General features: G+C 35.4%; 1 protein-coding gene across 2 annotated transcripts in view; it reads left to right on the forward strand.

The window, feature by feature from the left end:
* MNAT1 (MNAT1 component of CDK activating kinase) overlaps positions 1 to 16,969 on the forward strand; it is a 200,554-nt gene that overhangs the window by 138,840 nt on the left and 44,745 nt on the right. Inside the window, exon 8 of one of the 2 annotated variants that reach the window (XM_070469443.1) lies at positions 5,001 to 5,078. The exons of the other annotated variant lie outside the window; for it this stretch is intronic. Coding sequence (XP_070325544.1) covers positions 5,001 to 5,037 — 37 coding nt within the window. The 3' untranslated portion in view covers positions 5,038 to 5,078. The remainder of the gene's footprint in view (positions 1 to 5,000; positions 5,079 to 16,969) is intronic. 2 annotated transcript variants of the gene reach the window in all.

The following is a 16,969-nucleotide window of genomic DNA, read 5'->3' on the forward strand; positions in this document are numbered from 1 at the left end:
TTTAAATCAAGCCAACAGTGATCAATAAACAAGGATACATGTAAAGCTATGGTTCTAATCTAAAACTTCTTGTTCCCCAAATATTAAGAGCTGGATGGAATCTTAGACATTCATCTAGTACTCTTCAATATGCCTGTCCCCATTATTCAGAAGGAAACAGGAATGGGGAGGTTAAGTGATATATGCCCAAGTGTTACAGCTGAGTAACTTAAACCCAATCCCCTAACAGCCAGGCCAGGGCTCCATCCAAGTGAACACACGGTGACTGAATCTCCCCAAGTGATGGAACTTCAGTTATTAAGTGGCTCGACTATGAATGAGCCTGAAAGGCAGACCACAGTGGATCTGTATGTATTTTGGTCATCTTTAATTTCTCTCAATAACATACAATTTTGGTGGGCAGGTCTTGCATATATTTTGTCAGATTTACTCCTAAGTATTTTATAGTTTGTTATTATAAGTGGTATTTAACTTTGTTTTTCAATTTATGATTGCTTTTTTTTTGGAATGAACAGATATTTTACATATTGATTTTATAGCCTATAATATTGCAAAACTCATTAGTTCTAGTAATTTTTTGTAGTCCGTTGGTTTTCTTAAAATGTAAATATTCATGTCTTTTGCAAATGCTCTTTTACTGGGAATAGAAACATTTAGGGTTGTTGTTTTAATTTTTATTTTCTTTATCATTATGAAATGATCCTTTATTCCTGATAATACTCTTTGCTATGAAATCTAATTAGTATGATATCAAAACAGTCATTACATCTTCCTTTTGACTAATGCTAGCATGATATGTTACTTGTGTTAACATGTTATGGAGCTTTATCTGTTATTTTTAAATGAATTAATAAATATTTTCCAATTTCTTAGTTTTAAATTTTAATATAGAAAATATAAGTAGATATAACTCATCTAAATGAAATCTCTTTGGGAGTCCTCAGTAATTTTTAAGAGTGTAAAGAGGTCTTAAGGCCAACAAGTGTGAGAATTGCTAATCTTTTTTTTTTCCTTTCTTTTTTTTTCTTTTTCCATTTATTTTTATTAGTTGGAGGCTAATTACTTTACATCATTACAGTAGTTTTTGTCATACATTGAAATGAATTAGCCATGGATTTACATGTATTCCCCATCCTGGTCCCCCCTCCCACCTCCCTCTCTACCCAGTCCCTCTGGGTCTTCCCAGTGCACCAGGTCCAAGCACTTGTATATATATATATATATATATATATATATATATTATAAGATATATGGCTTTTGTAGTAATTATCTGTTTACTCATCCATTTATTCATCAAGTGTTCATTAAACTCAATTTATTTTTAGGAAATAAAAGTATGTAAGTCATCATTTTGTGCAGCAAAGAACTGTTGATATACAATTATGGGATTCAGTGGTATGTGAGTAAATAGGATACAATGGAGTATAAGATATATCCTGCCATAGTGTTACTGTGTTTGGCTTAAGCAACATAGACTTTATTTTTTTATTATTATTTTTTTATTTTTTATTTTTTCATTTATTTTTATTAGTTGGAGGCTAATTACTTTACAATATTGTAGTGGGTTTTGTCATACATTGACATGAATCAGCCATGGATTTACATGTATTCCCCATCCCGATCCCCCCTCCCACCTCCCTCTCTACCCAGTCCCTCTGGGTCTTCCCAGTGCACCGGGTCCGAGCACTTGTCTCATGCATCCAACCTGGGCTGGTGATCTCTTTCACCCTAGATAATATACATGTTTCGATGCTGTTCTTTTGAAACATCCCACCCTCGCCTTCTCCCACAGAGTCCAAAAGTCTGTTCTGTACATCTGTGTCTCTTTTTCTGTTTTGCATATAGGGTTATCATTACCATCTTTCTAAATTCCATATATATGTGTTAGTGTGCTGTAATGTTCTTTATCTTTCTGGCTTACTTCACTCTGTATAATGGGCTCCAGTTTCATCCATCTCATTAGAACTGATTCAAATGAATTCTTTTTAATGGCTGAGTAATATTCCATGGTGTATATGTACCACAGCTTCCTCATCCATTCGTCTGCTGATGGGCATCTAGGTTGCTTCCATGTCCTGGCTATTATAAACAGTGCTGCGATGAACATTGGGGTGCACGTGTCTCTTTCAGATCTGGTTTCCTCGGTGTGTATGCCCAGAAGTGGGATTGCTGGGTCATATGGCAGTTCTATTTCCAGTTTTTTAAGAAATCTCCACACTGTTTTCCATAGCGGCTGTACTAGTTTGCACTCCCACCAACAGTGTAAGAGGGTTCCCTTTTCTCCACACCCTCTCCAGTATTTATTGCTTGTAGACTTTTGGATAGCAGCCATCCTGACTGGCGTGTAATGGTACCTCATTGTGGTTTTGATTTGCATTTCTCTGATAATGAGTGATGTTGAGTATCTTTTCATGTGTTTGTTAGCCATCTGTATGTCTTCCTTGGAGAAATGTCTGTTGAGTTCTTTGGCCCATTTTTTGATTGGGTCATTTATTTTTCTGGAATTGAGCTTCAGGAGTTGTTTGTATATTTTTGATATTAATCCTTTGTCTGTTGCTTCGTTTGCTATTCTTTTCTCCCATTCTGAGGGCTGTCTTTTCACCTTGCTTATAGTTTCCTTTGTTGTGCAAAAGCTTTTAAGTTTCATTAGGTCCCATTTGTTTATTTTTGCTTTTATTTCTGAAATTCTGGGATGTGGGTCATAGAGGATCCTGCTGTGATTTATGTTGGAGAGTGTTTTGCCTATGTTCTCCTCTAGGAGTTTTATAGTTTCTGGTCTTACATTTAGATCTTTAATCCATTTTGAGTTTATTTTTGTGTATGGTGTTAGAAAGTGTTCTCGTTTCATTCTTTTACAAGTGGTTGACCAGTTTTCCCAGCACCACTTGTTAAAGAGGTTGTCTTTTTTCCATTGTGTATCCTTGCCTGCTTTGTTGAAGATAAGTTGTCCATAGGTTCGTGGATTTATCTCTGGGCTTTCTATTCTGTTCCATTGATCTGTATTTCTGTCTTTGTGCCAGTACCATACTGTCTTGATGACTGTGGCTTTGTAGTATAGTCTGAAGTCAGGCAGGTTGATTCCTCCATTTCCATTCTTCTTTATCAAGATTACTTTGGCTATTTGAGGTTTTTTGTATTTCCATACAAATTGAGAAATTATTTGTTCTAGTTCTGTAAAAAATACCGTTGGTAGCTTGATAGGGATTGCACTGAATCTATACATTGCTTTGGGTAGAATAGCCATTTTGACAATATTGATTCTTCCAATCCATGAACACGGTATGTTTCTCCATCTGTTTGTGTCCTCTTTGATTTCTTTCATCAGTGTTTTATAGTTTTCTATGTATAGGTCTTTTGTTTCTTTAGGTAGATATACTCCTAAGTATTTTATTCTTTTTGTTGCAATGGTGAATGGAATTGTTTCCTTAATTTCTCTTTCTGTTTTCTCATTGTTAGTGTATAGGAATGCAAGGGGTTTCTGTGTGTTAATTTTATATCCTGCCACTTTACTATATTCGTTGATTAGCTCTAGTAATTTTCTGGTAGAGTCTTTAGGGTTTTCTATGTAGAGGATCATGTCATCTGCAAACAGTGAGAGTTTCACTTCTTCTTTTCCTGTTTGGATTCCTTTTACTTCTTTTTCTGCTCTGATTGCTGTGGCCAAAACTTCCAAAACTATGTTGAATAGTAGTGGTGAGAGTGGGCACCCTTGTCTTGTTCCTGATTTTAGGGGAAATGCTTTCAATTTTTCACCATTGAGGGTGATGCTTGCTGTGGGTTTGTCATATATATTATGTTGAGGTATGTTCCTTCTATTCCTGCTTTTTGGAGAGTTTTAATCATAAATAGGTGTTGAATTTTGTCAAAGGCTTTCTCTGCATCTATTGAGATAATCATATGGTTTTTATCTTTCGATTTGTTAATGTGGTATATTACATTGATTGATTTGTGGATATTAAAAAATTCTTGCATTCCTGGGATAAAGCCCACTTGGTCATGGTGATTGATTTTTTTAACATGTTGTTGGATTCTGTTTGCTAGAATTTTGTTATGGATTTTTGCATCTATGTTCATCAGTGATATTGGCCTGTAGTTTTCTTTTTTTGCAACATAGACTTTAGTGTTAAACATACCTAGTTTTAAATCCAGGCTGTTTCTTAGCTGTGAGAACTTGACATCGCTGAACCTTACTTATTTGTAAAATGAAGATGGTAATAGAATCTATCTCTCAGGATTTTTTGTTTATACAACTTAGTTTATAGCATTTAAGCTTTTGATTCCTAGGAAATATTTAATAAATGTTAACTGTTATTGTTGTTTAGTAGTAAAGAAGGTTTTATGTACCAATGGAGAAGGAGAGGTCACATTAGTTTTAGAGGCAAAGAAGGAATTGATGGAGGTGGATACTTCTTGAGTGAGTTTGACTTTGATTGGCCAACACTAGGAACTAGTTAACAGACAGAAGGAATGCCATTCAGTAGTTAGGATTACATACTGCCTACACCTGATGAACAATTAGTGTGGTTAATGAATATCACCAGAATGATAAATTACCAGTAGGAATAGTGTCACCTGTTCCTCTTACATTTTATTAAACATAAAATGCAATAAAACCAAAGTATTTAAGGCTTATTGTTACATTAACTTTTTAGTATGAGAAGAGAACATACTCTGGAGCTAGACTGAGTTTGAGTTCTGGGTTTTTCACTGATTTTAATTCCCTGGACACTACTGATTTCTGTGTGTCTTGATTTATTTACTCATTTTCAAGATATGGATAATATTAGTGCCTATCTCATGGAATTGTATCAAATGAGTTAATAAATGATAGACCCTTGGAATAGTATCTGACACATGATAAGTGCTGTATAAATATTAGCTATTTGAGTGGCAAGTGCTACCATTGGAGTTAACATTTCTTACTGAGAGTATTGCTGATATGTAATGAACTCTGTATATATTGAACTTAAACTCATTTTAAAGTTTCTGCTGCTGCTAAGTCACTTCAGTCGTGTCCGCCTCTGTGCGACCCAATAGACGGCAGCCCACCAGGCTCCCCTGTCCCTGGGATTCTCCAGGTAAGAATACTGGGAGTGGGTTGCCATTTCCTTCTCCAATGCATGAAAGTGAAACATGAAAGTGAAGTCGCTCAGTCATGTCCGACTCTTTGCGACCCCATGGACAACAGCCTACCAGGCTCCTCCGTCCATGGGATTTTCCAGGCAAGAGTACTGGAGTGGGTTGCCACTGCCTTCTCCGATTTTAAAGTTTATGTCCAGCTTAATTTTGTTGATTGATTTTGTTTGTTTTTTCCTTCTGCTGATTGAGGTGCATTTTCAGGCACAGTTAATTTTAATATAAAAACAATGTCAAATTATGTAGTCTTGGTCATTTAATTGTCTAGCATGATATATATGAAATTAGTTTTTAGAATAAATTTTAATCTAAGTACTGTTTCTTTTTCTACAATCTATACTTTTTATTAAGTGTGATGATTTTTAAAGACCTGTTAAGAGTAATCATACCCTGTAGTTTGTTTTCTGTCCAAATTTATGGCAACTATAAAAATATCTAACTTACTTACATCATACTATTGAGAATTACTCACTAGTCAATTGTGTAACAGAAGTAGTAATCAAGGAGTGACTGTTAAAGGCCTAAACAGATAAAGAAGTGAGATGAGTGTACTAGTAGGGATTTATCTTTTATCTTTTTTTTTTTCGCTTAGTGGCATGTGGAATCTGAGTTCCCTGACCAGGGTTTGAACCAGCACCCTCAGCAGTGAGAGCACAGTCCTAACCACTGGACTACCTACAAGTTCCCTTGTCATTTATCTTTTGCTTGTAGTTGTTCTAAAGAAGACTTAATGGAAATTGTTAAGTGTTTTTAGAAGAAGTTTTGAGTTTGTAAATAATAATTTTAGTAATAAGCATAGAACAAAAATTAATCACCTGGAGATTTATATTCACACTGGGGATAATACCTATGAAGTGAGAGTCTTTAAAAACATGAGCAGAAATTTCTCTTTAATTATATGTTGACTGGCCCTTTCATTGGGGGTACTGTAAAGTGTATAATAGCTCATTAATTCTTCATTTCCTTGGTGAGAACTCAGGATCACATGCTAGAATTGAGGTAACTCTTTTGAGGTATACCCTGATAGAATCATATTTTCTTAAAAACCACTTTCAAGAAGAGGTGAGTCTGTCTTCTTTCAGTATATAGTAGAAATTGTATTTCCATTTGAAGAGACTGATGTTTAAAAAAAAAAAAGGAAAAGTACTCTGGAGATTGAGTTGTTAGGAAATTATTAGACATGTGTAGCTTGGTGACTCTCTTAACCTTTCAAATGTAAAACATGTTGGCTCTTAGGTAAAAGAACCTTGCTAATTTATAGTTATCATGTTCTATGATTGTAACTTAGGTCTGTTTTCTTTTTCTGTCCCCTTATTAACTAAGATATAATTCATGCTTTTAATTTCTCTGAATCCCTCTACCATGAGTTTTCCAACTAAATTAAGCATCATGCTTCAGAAACATTAGATTTTATACAAGCTACTAGAAATTGTCATGCACTCCTATTTTTAAAAATAAAGATTATAAACATTTATATTTGAAAGAAAATACATGCAATACACTCTAATGCATCAAGACAAGTAAGGTTTTTTCTTCTCCAGTTGTCACATGCGGCTTTAAGGGCTTTTATTAAAATAAATAAATTCTTTGAGTTTTCCCTTTTATAAAGACAATGTATATTCATTATAGGAAAACTTTGAAAGCACAGTTAATAGAAGAAAAAAATTATCCATGTCTACTGTTGTTTTTTTTTCAGTATTCACAATCACAATAAACCATAAGTGGTTTGTATTAAATATTCTCAGAAAATAATAACCAATATTCCCTATGCTTTTTCCTTAGTACTTTATTGCTCAATGTCAACTACCTTTCTCCTGGTTTGGAAGAAGTTAGTGTCATCCCTCTCCAAACAAACGTCCAACAAGTGAAAACTAGATAATTGGTTCTGCTAGATAATTGGTTCTAAAATACTATTCAGTTATTTTAGCACTATAAGAGTGCTCACAGTTGTCATTATTCTGGTTTGAAGGTATTGTTGCCATGTTTTTTGTTTGTTTGTTTCTCTGTATTACTGGTTTTAAATGTAAAGACATAAATCCTAAAGAGTGGGAGTGGAAAAACAGGGATGGTTTTCATTTGCTACAATTTCCTGTGAGACATGGCTCTAAACAAGTCCCATATTTACACAAGACAATATAGTTTTACATACAGTTGGTGTATTCAGCACATTTTGCAATTCTTTAAACAGTCATCTGTATTTAATTCTTTCATAGTAAATGTGTTTAATAATGCTAGGTGAAATTTGAAATAATTTTTAAATAATTTTACAGTAGAAACACCAGTTAAATCAACCTTTTGGTAATAAATGTCAGAAAAAAGTTAATTATTTTTGCTGCCACTGCAAAATCAATTGTGTAACTGTTCTTTTTAAACTGACTTTTATAATACATTACTAAATTCTGAATGCTACACTCCTGTAACTTGTCAGAAGCAGGTTTTGGTTAATAGGTATTTTCAGTGATGTAATGGGAACTTTTGGCAATGAGTCAGAATATAATGGACTGTGATTAATGTTTTAATAAGTACATTTCTATTGCTCATGATGTAGAGGAAAAATGGTTTCCTGCTAGGATTGATAGGAGAATAGCAGGTGTGCATATAGTGTTTTTTAAAAAAGAGTTGAAATATTTTTCTTAGAATAGCATTAATATTTCTATATGGCTAAAATTCATTATCATATGAGGTGCATATGTTACTACAGATGCCAGCAGTTCATTTGGAAAAAATAAAAGTAGGGGATGATTACTGATTGCCTAATTAAATCTTTTAATTTTTAGTCTTTGTATTCTTTTGACACCATGACTTGAAGTCTTTGTAGTTTGATATTCACTCTTAATACAAGCTAAGGAATCTGCTTACTCTGTAGGATATATGAGTTTGCTCCATGTTTCTAAAACATGCACAGTGTTCAAAAATATTTTTTAATTAAAAATAAGCTTGCTAAAAAGTTTTATTTCTTAAGGCCATTAAGTACACAGATTGATAGTCAAATGGAATAGTGATCATGTGAGAATTCTCCACTGCAAAGGCCACAAGTTCAGCCTATGAACTCAATAAAGTTCAGAAGTTTGGAAAGTTAAACCCAGGAGATTTTGTGTCAGCTTTGGAATCTGAGTAAGTGAAGACAAACCAGAGGAAATACTGGTGTGCCGGAATTGAGGGATTGGTTTACAGTTTTCTTGTTCTCTCATTTTTCTCAATTTAATTTTAGCAACTTACATGCAAAAAGTATGCGTTGTTTGTTGTAGGTAAAGATTCCTAGGGCTCAATGGATATGTCCCATTTGGGAATAGTGTATTACTACTGCAGGCAGCCTCTGCCCATGTTTATTTTTGAAATATATGTAAAATTGAACATTTGTCCAACTGGGTAGTTTCCTGGGTAAAAGTTCATAATTTTCATCAGGGTCTCAAAGGGATCTTGATCCCAATAAAGAATCTAGAGTAATGATTCTTAGTACATGTGCTGCCGAAGCAAGCACTAGAGTAATGATTCTTAAACTTTGCCATACATCAGAGTCACTTGGAGGGTTTATTAAAACACACATTGTTGGGCTGTACTTCCAGGGTTTTTGATTCTGTAGGGCTGGAGTACAACCCTAGAATTTTCGTTTCTATTAATAATAAATTCTGCAATGATGCTAATACTGTTGATTGGGGACTATACTTTGCAAACTCTAGTTTAGCCTTGGTAAATAGCCTTCTAGACCTTTTCATATTTTCATGTATAATATGTATTTTTACAAAAACACTTATGCTGTATTATGTTACCTCTTTTAACTTTATTTTTCTGTCTTTTTGTATTTATCTATAGCATCATTTAAAATTTTCCATACCCCTATTTAACTAGTTCTCTGATAGGCATTTAGGTAATTTTTCATTTGTTGTTTTTATAAATAGATTGTTGTTAAATTTGGGTGCTATCTTCCAATTATTTCATTAGCAAAATCCTTGTATTGAAGCATAGACATGATTCTGAGGCTCATTTGAGGCTAAATGACTTTGACATCTGGCACTTGAACACTAATAAATATAACAGCCACCCCTTTAAAAGAGACAGAAGAAATTTTAAATCTTAAACAAAAAGCTTATTTAAGGAAACACTTTTCCTTGATTTTTCATTGATTCAATAATTTGCATCTTTTTAATGATGAAGACTAGTTTGACTGATAGATTTTTCTAAATTAAAACATATTTCAATCTCTTACATTTATAGAGATTAATAGTAGCTTTAGAAACATTGGGGGAAATATTTGTCATGTTACTTTATTATATGTCACATATGCATAGTTTACAGTTTGTACAAAAATTTATATTACTAAGTTTGTGCCAGTTAAAGAGCTATTCAATTTCAGTGCCTTTAAAAATTTGTACTACTTGCCTTGAATATAGCAAAAATGTGGTATAGATTAATGTTGGTTAAGTATTTTTACCTTAGAAGTATAGTAATAAAAATTAAATTGAGACTTTGATTTTGAGAAAAAAATGAAGTTCTACCTTTTAAAAAATTTTTAATTGGTGAAAAATTGCTTTACAATGTTATATTGATTTCTGCTGTACAACAACACAAATTAGCCATAATTATATATACATCCCTTCCCTCTTGAGCCTCCCTTCCCCCATCCCACCCCCTAGGTCATCGCAGAGTTAAAGAACTACCTTTTAAAATTAAGAATGGAATGTATATTAAGTCTCTCTGCTGTATTATAAAATGATCCTGATAAACACCCAACTCTGACTCTCAAGATAAAATATTAAACCCATACTGAGAAAAATAAAGGAGATTTCCACAAATATGATGACTTACATATGTCCACCATTGGGAATCTTGGTTAAACCAAGCCAGGGAATGGGTGAGGGAAGGAGTTGACAACTGGGACACAGGTTGAAGCAGGAAATAAATATGTTCTATTCTGTTACACTGCCTGTTCTAGAACGTGTATCTATAACATGTATTAGTTCACATTTGAATGGTAAATAAGGGGATGATATCTCTATAGTGTAAAAGTTATTTGGTTGGTACATGATTTTTCCCAGTAGGTTAATGTGTTATGTAACGGAATAATAGCAGCTGACCCCACATAGTCAGATCATGAACACAGCTTACTTAATGCAGTAAGCACCAGGAGAATGAATAGTCTACATATATAGGATGTCCACTTTCGCCGTGTTCTTCCTTTTGAATTAATTTTGCCTTGCACTCTCTCTGAAGTGCTACTTTTGGAGTTCTTCCCAATTCTTCTGCATTCTGCCCTTATTTTCATGACTTGGCGACCTTGCTCCTTTATAACTTCTTCCCATCAAATTGCATTTACTTTTTTCTTCCTTTACCATAAAATTTATATTTACTTTGTAATCTAATTCTTTTGAATGTAGCAGTCTTTTAAAATAAACTAAGCTAATAGACCAACCTAGACAACATATTAAATAGCGGAGACATTACTTTGCCAACGAAGGTCCGTCTAGTCAAAGCTATGGTTTTTCCAGTAGTCGTGTATGGATGTGAGAGTTGGACTATAAAGAAAGCTGAGCACCGAAGAATTGATGCTTTTGAGCTGTAGTGTTAGAGAAGACTCTTGAGAGTCCCTTGGACTGCAAGGAGATCAAACAAGTCCATCCTAAAGGAAATCAATCCTGAATATTCATTGGAAGGACTGATGCTGAAGCTGAAACTCCAGTACTTTGGCCACCTGATGCCAAGAATTAACTCACTGGGAAAGACCCTGATGCTGGGAAAGATTGAAGGTGGGAAAAGAGGACAGCAGGGATGAGATGGTTGGATGGCATCACTGACTCAATGGACATGAGTTTGAGTAGGCTCTGGGAGTTGGTGATGGACAGGGAAGCCTAGCATGATGTAGTCCATGGGGTCACAAAGAGTCGGACACAACTGAGTGACTGAACTGAACTGAATACTAATGGGAGGATTGTTTTTGTGAGTGCTCTGATTATGAAGTTTACATATGTTTTCTGTAGACTGCCTCAATCCTATTTACACATAATTTTTTTCCTGATAACGAAAAATAATTATTATGCAGGCAAACAATCAGAAATGTAATACGCATTAGCAGGGGCAGAAAAAAAAATAAACAAATAGAAACATACAAGACTTGATGGAAAATGATGCTGAAATAGCCTTTACAATTATCTTGTTCTTGGAAGTGTAGAAAAGAAAAATCTTGATAAAAGCAATCCATATATTTCAGTCTAAACAATCAACATTTTAATATCCAATTCTTCCCTAATTTTTCTATATGAACACACTTTACTTTGTGGAAATTGATAAAATGATTCTAAAATTATTATGTAATACCGAGAAGCTAGAATGGATAAAGCATGTTTTAGAAAACAATAAATTTGAAAATCTTTTTCCTTCTTTCTCCCTTCATCTTTCTGTATTTATTTGTAATTTTTAGGTATGCATTTTGACAGAATGTAAGGTCTTTCAAGAACACTTATCACAAAAAAAAAACCAGCATTGAGGTATAGGCCTCTGATTCATTGAATCAGAGTAGGGTCAGTTAGAAATAGCATTTGGAATTGCTCCATATAAAAGGAGATATTTTTATTTTCTTTTTTAAAAGTTTTGTTTTGTTTTATTTTCGATTGGTGGACAGTTACTTTACAATATTGTGATGGTTTCTGACATACATCAACATGAATCAGCTGTGTGCTGTGCTGTGCTAAGTCACTTCAGTCATGTCCGACTCTGTGGCCCCATGGACTGTAGCCCACCAGGCTCCTCTGTCCCTGAGATTCTCCAGGCAAGACTACTGGAGTGGGTTGCCATGTCCTCTGCCATGGAATCTTCCTCACCCAGGAATTGAACCCACATCTCTTGGAGCTCCTTCATTGGCAGGCGAGTTCTTTACCACTAGCACCACCTGGGAAGCCTGTGAATCAGCCACAGATATGTCTTTTGATGGAAATCCAGTCTTGATTGTGGTCACAGTACTGTGCATTTGACCATACTCTGGTTATAAACTTGTAACATTTAAAAGATCTTAGCCAGTTATGAGTTGAACTCATTACTTCAGGAATCACACATACTTTATCTACAAAGAGTTGTCCATTTATGCATTGAAAAGAAGAACCATATCTTTTGACCCAGTGTGGGACTTTCTGAGATACAGTTCCTTTATCTTTTGTTTATTTGGCTCTGGGAAAGAACCTTAGGCTGGGACACTCATTTAGGCCTAAACATAAAGTACAGACAGTGTCCTGTCTGTGATGCTTTACCCATTTAGTAAATTTTAATGTGCTGCTACCAAAGGCTTAAAGCCATTAAAAACACTCACAATACTTTATTGAGGTATAATTTTATATACCAGAGTTTTATAGACATTTTCAGTGTATGATTCAGTGAACTTTGCTAAATATGCCGAGTTGTGCAGTCATCACAACTGTGTTTTCATGTACAGTCACATTACAGTTAATCACAACATTAAACAAGTGGTTTTTCTGCAGTGGCCAAGTTTGTTTGAGTGTCCTTTCCATAGTATCTTATATCCTTGTTTTAGACATTTCATCTTCAGCAGTCCTTGTTCTTAATTCTTGGATAAAGTAATAGGAATAATTATCACAACCCCTTTTTGAAAAAGGATATTTTTATTTTGGGCTTCCCTGGTGACAGAGAATAAGATGGTTAGATGGCATCACCGACTATGGTCATGAGTTTGAGCAGTTTCTGGGAGTTGGAGATAGACAGGGAAGCTTGGCATGCTGCAGTTCATGGGGTCGCAGAGTTGGACATGACTGAGCGACTGAACTGATTCTGATTCCCTGGTGGCTCAGTGGTAAAGAATCTGCCTGCAGTAGAGACCCAGGTTCAACCTCTGGGTCAGGAAGATGCAGTAGAGAAGGAAATAGCAACCTACTCCAGTACTCTTGCCTTGGAGAATTCTATGGACAGAGGAGCCTGGCAGGCCTCAGTCCTTGGGGTCACAGAGTAGGACATGACTGAGCGATTAAAACATACAACACATTTTTGTTCTGAATTACTTTGCCAAATTCCTTGGCTTCCCAGGTGGCGCAGTGGTAAAGAATATGCCTGCCAAAACAGGAGACACAAGAGATGTGGGTTCGATTTCTGGGTCGGGAAGATCCCCTGAAGTAAAAAATGACGTCCCACTCCCATGGACAGAGGAGCCTGGCAGGCTACAGTCCATGGGATCGCAGAGTCGGACATGACTGAGCAACTGAGCATAGATACACACAGTCATCACACGTCGGTTCCTGGTTCTTGTATGTCTGAACAGTGCAGTCTTACATGGCCCTAGGCCCTGCATCTTGAAATTCTTAATTATTTTATATTTAATTTGTGTCTGGTAAATTAAGTCTGATGGACAGCAGGGCAAACTTTTGGGGCTTGGAACCATGTAGACCTGTCTCTCTCTGACATTTTCCCAGCTGTATATTCCTTGCCTCTTCTTAGTTACTGCTGCTGCCACCATTGTGAGCGGGGCTGTAGAGACAGGGAAGGTCAGGATTGGATGTGAGTGCCCTTGCATGCCTGTGAAGGTTTGTACTCAGCCAGCAAGTATCCTCTTGGTTAAGGAAGTGCAGTATTACATAGCAAATAAAAAGTATTGTGATAGGTCTAGAAGAAAGGGGGAAAAAATCCTACTCTTTGAACAGTTTTGTTTTGTAATGATCCTGACCACTATCCAGTTTTAGAACATTTCTGTCACCCCCAGAAGATCTGTTATTCCAGCTTTCATTTAGTTCCCATTTTCCATCCCCAGATGTGGGCAATAGTTTTTCTCTCCTTTTTGTCTCTGTAGATTTGCCCATCTATATATTTCATTTAAGTGTAATCATATAATATGTAATCATACAATATTTTGTGTCTGGCTTCTTTCATGTTTTTGAGGTTCATATGTAGCATATTATTGGTATTATAGCATATTTTCATTAAGTTTCTGAATAATATTCCATTGTATGTATATAAATACTACATTTATTATCTATTTTTTCTATTCATTAATTAATGATTTTTAGATTGTTTTCATATTTGGGGTATTGTAATACTGCTATGAGATATTCACATGTAAGTCCTTGTGTGGATATGTTTTCATTTCTTTGTGGTGTATACCTAGGAATGGGCTTCCCTGGTGGCTCAGATGGTAAAGAGTTTGCCTGCAATGCAGGAGACCCGGGTTCTATCCCTGGGTTGGGAAAGTCCCTGGAGAAGAGAAGAGCAACCCACTTCAGTATTCTTGCTTGGAGAATCCCATGGAAAGAGGAGCCTGGCAGGCTACAGCCCATGGGGTCCCAAAGAGTCAGACATAACTGAGCCACTAACACTTTCACTTTCACCTAGGAATAGGTATAGGAACTGATATCTAAAAAGGCTATACCTTTTAACATTTTCAGTAGCATGAGTGTTCCCATTTTTCTTCATCTTTGACATCATTTATTAATATGTCCTATTTATTTAATTATAAATTAATTTTTATTGAAATATAGTTCATTTATAATGTTGTGTTAGTGTGTGCTGTTCAGCAAAGTGAATCAGTGATACACAAACATAACTTCACTCTTTATAAGATTCTGTTCCCATATAGGTCATTACAGATACTATTGTATCTGTCTCAAAAAAGTTTTTTCTTAACATGTGTGGAGGGTATGGGTAGGAGTTAGGAGGAAGTGGGTGGGCTTCTGTTTAGCTTTTGGAAAGGTACAAAGCATTTTCAGTCCCCAAAATAAGATAAATTTTTGAAAAACGATTGCCCAGGTGTGTGCATGGTCCGAAGATAGTATTACTTGCCATTTTGATTGTAACCAATCTAATGGGTGAAAACAGTATCCCATTGTGAATTTAATTTGTATTTCTGTAATAAATAATGATGTTGAGCATCTTTTTATGTCCTTGTTAACCATTCAGATATCTTCTTTGCTGAAATATTTATTTACAGCTTTTGCCTATTTAAAAAACTGGTCATTTATCTTATTAAGTTATAAGAATTCCTTATATTTTCTGGATATCAGTTCTTTTTTACATTTTTGACCTCACTGGATGGCTTACAGGATCTTAGTTCCCAGACCAGGGATCGAAGTCTTGCCTCTCACAGTGAAAGTTCAAAGTCCTAACCACTGGATTACCAGGGAATTCCTGACCATTTTTAAAAAAAAATATTTAACTGGTCAATATTTTCGACCATAGTGTAGTTTATATTTTCATTTTCTTTCATGGCCTAAGCACATTGAATTTTGATAAAGTTGAGTTTACTAGTTTTTTTCTTTTGTGGTTCATTCTTTTGGTATCATGTCTAAGACACCTTTGTCTAACTGAAGGCTGTGAAGATTTCCTCCTGTGTTTTCTTCTAAATGTTTTATAGTTTTACCTTTTGCATTTAGACCTCTGATCTATGTTAATTTTTGTGTATGGTGTGTGATATGAGTCCTCCCCAATTGTCCTAATATCGCTTGTTGAAAAGAATATCCTTCTCTTTTGGATAATGTATGTGTTGCTTGTCATCTTCAGTAATTCTTACTGTAAGCAAAGCTATGTGATTATTGAGTCCTGAACTTTTTCTTGACCTGAGAATATTGTCTTTTCATTTCCTGACCACGTTTTTAGCTTTTGAACCTTTCTGAAGTAGTAATGGTGAGTATTAGAGGTGTATGTTAAGTTTGAGGAATGTTTGATTTTAAATGTGAAAACTATAGGGAAGCACTTCACATCTTTTCTGTCAATTTATAATTAAATCTTGAAATAAATATTTATTATGTTTTGTATCCAAGAGTCTCTCATTCCTAAGCCAGGAAACATTTTGACAGGAACCTCTTTCAACTTCAAATGCATAACGTTCTAACAGCAGAAGGTCTAAATTTTGTTTCAGTCTTCAAACTCAAAATGTTTGCATTCAGAGGTCAGAAAAATATAACATGACTTGGTAAAGCAAAACTGGCTCCATAATTACTTTTCCATGTCAAAATTAGAGGTAATTGAGGCAGTGTTAATTTTGGCTTTGTTACAAACACTGTCATCAGTAATTCCAGAGTATCTGCTAAAGAAGACGTCCTCCCTCAAAATACTTCACTACTAAGTATCTTATCTTTTTGAGTCGGTTTTTCCTTCTGAGTTGTAAGTTCCTCTAAGTCTTACTCATTTTTATTTTTCTATCTCACCACATTCTACCCCATCTCACCTTCCCTTGAGAGCACATATGTTTCTGGAATGACTTTTTAAATTGAAGAAAACTAAAGGTATAGCTGACAGTCATGACATTGCCAAGATTCTTCAACTGCCTGAGGTATGTTAGGTTTAATTGTGCAGAGTGCTAAAATTATGAACACCAATCATATATGGTTCCTCTCTCAGAAGCTGGCCTCCAGAGAGAGAAGTTGTCCTGTGAACAACTGTACTGTTATATGGAACAGGGTCAAAAAAGCCTTGGGAGAGAGAGTAGGATTAAAAGGATAAATTGGGGTCTGCTAGTAGCATGCATGGGCTTTCCAGGGGGCTATGTGGTAAAGAGTCAGTCTGCCATTTCAGGCTGGGTTTGGTCCCTGGGTCAAAAAGATCCCCCGGAGGAGGAAATGGCAGCCCACTCCGGTATTCTTGCTTGGAAAATTCCATGGGCAGCGACTGGTGGGCTACAGTCTGTGCGGTCGTGAAGAGTCGGACACGACTGAGCAGCTGAGCACAGTACAGTACAGTATTATGCATGGACCATTCTGTTAGAGAAGGGGAGAGATTTTGAAAGAGCATGATGCCTTTGATAGAAATTTGTCCAAGTAGTTCAATCTGATTAGAGCACAGTTTGTAACAGAGATTGACAAGAAACTAATTGGGACCCAGATCATGAAGAGTCTTATTTGCCGTATTA

The sequence above is a fragment of the Odocoileus virginianus genome, chromosome 6, assembly GCF_023699985.2.
Source record: "Odocoileus virginianus isolate 20LAN1187 ecotype Illinois chromosome 6, Ovbor_1.2, whole genome shotgun sequence".
In the NCBI taxonomy this organism is placed as follows: domain Eukaryota; kingdom Metazoa; phylum Chordata; class Mammalia; order Artiodactyla; family Cervidae; genus Odocoileus; species Odocoileus virginianus.